Source organism: Dioscorea cayenensis, chromosome 20, assembly GCF_009730915.1.
Source record: "Dioscorea cayenensis subsp. rotundata cultivar TDr96_F1 chromosome 20, TDr96_F1_v2_PseudoChromosome.rev07_lg8_w22 25.fasta, whole genome shotgun sequence".
Classification (NCBI taxonomy): domain Eukaryota; kingdom Viridiplantae; phylum Streptophyta; class Magnoliopsida; order Dioscoreales; family Dioscoreaceae; genus Dioscorea; species Dioscorea cayenensis.
This window is the reverse complement of record NC_052490.1, coordinates 18,829,582-18,834,196: the sequence shown is the minus strand read 5'-3', so window position 1 is coordinate 18,834,196 and position 4,615 is coordinate 18,829,582. Positions and strand designations below refer to the sequence as shown.

The 4,615-nt window shown below is 40.5% G+C and overlaps 1 protein-coding gene across 1 annotated transcript; it reads left to right on the top strand.

Moving 5' to 3' along the window:
* The first annotated feature begins 1,227 nt into the window (after window positions 1–1,227).
* Window positions 1,228–2,063, top strand: LOC120251332. The gene is made up of 2 exons (XM_039259876.1): window positions 1,228–1,642; window positions 1,738–2,063. The coding sequence occupies exons 1-2, from the start codon at window positions 1,228–1,230 to the stop codon at window positions 2,061–2,063; spliced, it is 741 nt and encodes a 246-aa protein (XP_039115810.1).
* The last annotated feature ends 2,552 nt before the right edge of the window (window positions 2,064–4,615 follow it).

Below are 4,615 nucleotides of genomic sequence, written 5' to 3'. Positions count from 1 at the left end.
TATGGGATGTTCATAGTAACGTCCCCAGAATTTTAAAGGATGAGAAAGAAGAGCAAGAGTTTTTACTATAGCAACTAGATCAACAGTGCAAAACAAAATTGCCAAATGCTTGTACCACCAACCAGACAAGTGTTATAGTGTGTTTTGAGTTTATTTTACACTTTTTACTATATTACTATTTATAAGTGTTGTTGCCAGAATACAACAGTGAATTTGTAGGGGACCTCAAACTTGTAGAACTTCGAACTTGGACTTGGAGATTGAACAAAAGGAGTTGGAGTCTCTTCCTTCTTCAGATGCCAAGACCTGTAGCAGTGTGGGAAGTGTTCCCCACAAACACTCCGATGGCTAAGTCAGTAGAGAAAAACACTTGTCTTCCTTTGCTCCCCTCTTCCTCCAAAAGTCTTCTTAAACGCTCTTGATTCTCTTTTGTAGGTGCTTTCTACCACCTCTTGGATTTTTTCTCTGTTTTTTCCTGCTAGTGGAAGTTCAACCCTCTCTTAGTTATGAGGACGCGGATCACCTTGCTCTTGTTGTTCCATAAGTTCTACAAGTTTGAGGTCCCCTACAAATTCACTGTTGTATTCTGGCAACAATAGTTGGCGCCGTCTGTGGGACCCGATCAAAAGGCCATCATACAAGCTTACCTTCGTGTAGTCTCTTCAGTCTACGCTAATGCCACCAAAGAAGTCCCAGACATCACGCTCTCAAATGGCTACAACTCAAGATGAAATGATTCCTCAAAGTGTCAACCTTCAAGAACAATTAGAAGTTCCACCTGAGCCCTCAAAAGATACAATCCCAACGATTCCCTTAAGCGAATATGAAGCGCTTAAAAAGAAGTTCGATGAACATAACAGAAAGTTGGATGATTTAATGCACTTTGTCCAACAAGCTCTACCTCAAGCAACACTCCCATCCAACCTCTATCATAAGGGAAAGTAAGCTATGGAACAACAAGAGCAAGGTGATCCGCGTCCTCATAACCAAGAGAGGGTTGAACTTCCACTAGCAAGAAAAAACACAGAAAAAATCCAAGAGGTGGTAGAAAGCACCTACAAAGGAGAATCAAGAGCGTTTGAGAGAGATGCGGAGGAATCTACTTTAGCATAAAGGAGACAGCTGATCTAAAAAAGATGATTGAACAGGTACTAGAACAAAAAGAAGTCTGGTTCCCTCATCGAGGAAACACTACAGAGAAGTAAGGTACCTTTCGTCAAAGAAATCATGGTAAAGGCACTACCCAAAAAGTTCAAGATGCCACAGCTAACAACTTATTCTGGGAAGGGGGACCCTTATGACCATATGCAAAACTATGAGACAGTGATGCTTCTACATGGATGGGAGGACGCAATCATGTGCAGAGCATTTCCGCTTACTTTAACAGAGCCTGCACGCATATGGTTTAATAATCGAAGGAAGGATCAATTTCAAACTTCAATCGAGTTGAGGAAGGAATTTATAGATGGGTTCCTCATTAATGCTAGGAGAAAGAAGGGACGCTTCAGTATCTTCCCGACCATTAAACAAGAAGAGAAAGAGAGCCTGAAAGACTATGTTGAAAGATTTCGTGCCGCTACCTTAGAAGTACAGGATCTTCAAGCCACGAGTGGGCGTGATCGGGGAATGCTTCAGGGACAAGGTCAAGAGATTTTTCAAAAAAATCCCTTTCCCTAGATCAACCCCTCACTCTTGGAGATCTATTCAGTCGAGCTAATAAGTTTATCCTTTCGGAAGATGTTATGAGGCACATTAATGCTGGAAACAGAGATAAGAAAAGAAAAGATAGAGATGAAACGAACGATGAAGGGAGAAAGACTGGAAGGGGAAATGAACATATACAAGTTCCAAAACTCAAATTTGAGAACTTCACACTATTAAGCCAACCACGTTCTACCATCCTAGCAAGTATAGAAGGATCTGGGCTCCTTACCTTTCCTCCTAAGGCAAACAAGACAATGGGCAAATTTACAGACGCATACTGCAGGTTTCACAAAACCCATGGACACTCAACTGATAGATGTAGAGAACTGATGAATGAGATTGAATCTCTAGTGCGCTAAGGAAAGCTTAACAGATTTGTCTACTCAGAAGCATGGAAACCGACTTACTCAAAAAATGAAAGATCTGAAGATAACAGGGGGATGAAGGATAAAAAAGACTCCAAGACGAGGGACTTTTGGAGGAAGAGGGGAGCAAAGGAAGACAAGTGTTTTTCTCTACTGACTTAGCCATCGGAGTGTTTGTGGGGAACACTCCCCACACTGCTACAGGTCTTGGCATCTGAAGAAGGAAGAGACTCCAACTCCTTTTGTTCGATCTCCAAGTCCAAGTTCGAAGTTATACAAGTTTGAGGTCCCCTACAAATTCACTGTCGTATTCTGGCAACAACAGTTGGCGCCTTGTGTGATGGCCTTTTGATCGGGTCCCACAGACGGCTACAACTCAAGATGAAATGATTCCTCAAAGTGTCAACCTTCAAGAACAATTAGAAGTTCCACCTGAGCCCTCAAAAGATACAATGCCAACGATTCCCTTAAGCGAATATGAAGCGCTTAAAAAGAAGTTCGATGAAAATAACAGAAAGTTGGATGATTTAATGCACTTTGTCCAACAAGCTCTACCTCAAGCAACACTCCCATCCAACCTCTATCATAAGGTAAAGCAAGCTATGGAACAATAAGATCGTCTAAGTCATCGTGAAGGCCGGAGTTTAAAGAGATAGTAACATCCTCCTCAGTGGGATCAAAGCTCCTCCAAGGTAAAGGCTCAACAATGGAACTAGTCTTTGAAAAGACTAACTCAGGGTAAGCACGGCCATGTTCCTTCTCAAGAAGCTCTCGAGCAAGATAAAAGCCAGTCTTGCTGAAGGTAACACCGACTGCACATTTCCTTTGATAACAATTTAAAGACTCACGATATTCTCGGACAGCAGTAGCACAGATAGATTGTCGCTCAGCGTCGAACGCCTGACAAAGAGAAGATATCTCATCCTTCAACGCAGAAGTAGCTTGTCGTTCAGAAGCTAAATCTTTCTCAAGAGAAGTGATAGTCGAACATAAAGATGAAACCTTATCTCCGAGTCTCTTGTTCTCATCATTCAAGGTGGAACATTTGGATGCATACCCTCTCAAGCTAGCAAGTTCCGCTTCTGAAGTTTGAAGGTGGGTGGTAATCTCCTTGTTGTGTTTTCGAAGGTCCTCAACAGTCAACTGCAACTTCTTCTGATGAATATTGGAATCTTCTATGCGTTGATTCAAGGACCTCATCAACCCAAACGCCAAAGAAGAACGTTGAGCAGCCTATCCTCAATAAAGAAAAAGACGTCAAAATTAAGTTATACGTAGGGAAAAGGTAAAACAAAAGAGATAAATACCTCAACCAAAAGACGTTCAGCAACATCTATATTCTCCAGCATATCGGCAAAATAGCATTCCTCATCTCGTGGAAGAATGGAAGAATATATTAATCTAGAAGCCACGCCAGGTCGAGTAATACTATCTGTATCAACTAAACCAGGATAAAACCTAAAAGGTTCCCCTTTTAGAGTACTCCTAAGATCAGCATGATCTTTATATACTCGATGAATTGCCTGAGGTGGTTCCATGGGTGGAAAATTGAGATTGACAGCTAAAAGTGACTCAGAACGCAGTTCCCTTCTTTCACAACGCGAAACCACAAGGTTTGCAGATGATAGTAAGGGGTTAGAACCCTTTGAAGCGTCATTATTGCCTTTATTTGGAGGGTTAGAACCCTTGCAAGTGTCAAGGTTAGAACCCTTGAAAACATCAAGGTTCAAACCTTGGGGAGCAAGAAAGGTCAACATATTCTTGGAAAAGGAAGTCGATAACAAATATTTTACACACATATGATATCGAGCTAAGAGTTAGTTGAAGTAATGACAAAATATTATGAAAGAAAACTATAAATAATCACTTTTATTGAAAGTTCACACGTCATCACTAAGTCCTAAATAAGGAAACTATAAATAATCATTACAAAAGAAAAAAAGATTATCATGGAGCAGGATGTACAGGTGGCTCAGGAGAAGGCATCTCATCAAAAACCTGCTCCTCATCCAAACCCTGCAAAGCTGAGATCTCATCATCATGACTTTTGGAGGAAGAGGGGAGCAAAGGAAGACAAGTGTTTTTCTCTACTGACTTAGCCATCGGAGTGTTTGTGGGGAACACTTCCCACACTACTACAGGTCTTGGCATCTGAAGAAGCAAGAGACTCCAACTCCTTTTGTTCGATCTCCAAGTCCAAGTTCGAAGTTCTACAAGTTTGAGGTCCCTTACAAATTCACTGTTGTATTCTGGCAACAATAAACATAATGACAAATACAAAACTTGATAAAAACAAATATATTTTTATTCAATTGTTGAAAACTATCTTATCTAGATTTCAAATTCACGCGTAGATGATCCATGATACCAGGCAATATCATAAGAGTTTCATCTCTCTCGCAACTTACCAAGCAAACAATTTGTTACTTTAATAAATACTAAACTCGTCACAATTGTCAGTGCAAGATGATGTTACCCATTAAACAATAACATAACATTCTAATGAGAAATAAATTGCCACTTCAATGAACAATTGATTTATCTAC

Coding starts and splice junctions, on each gene's coding strand:
- LOC120251332 (XM_039259876.1), top strand. CDS start 1,228: ATGGTAAAGGCACTACCCAAAAAGTTCAAGATGCCACAGCTAACAACT. Junction 1,643..1,737: donor GGGAATGCTTCAGGGACAAG/GTCAAGAGATTT, acceptor TCCTTTCGGAAG/ATGTTATGAGGCACATTAAT.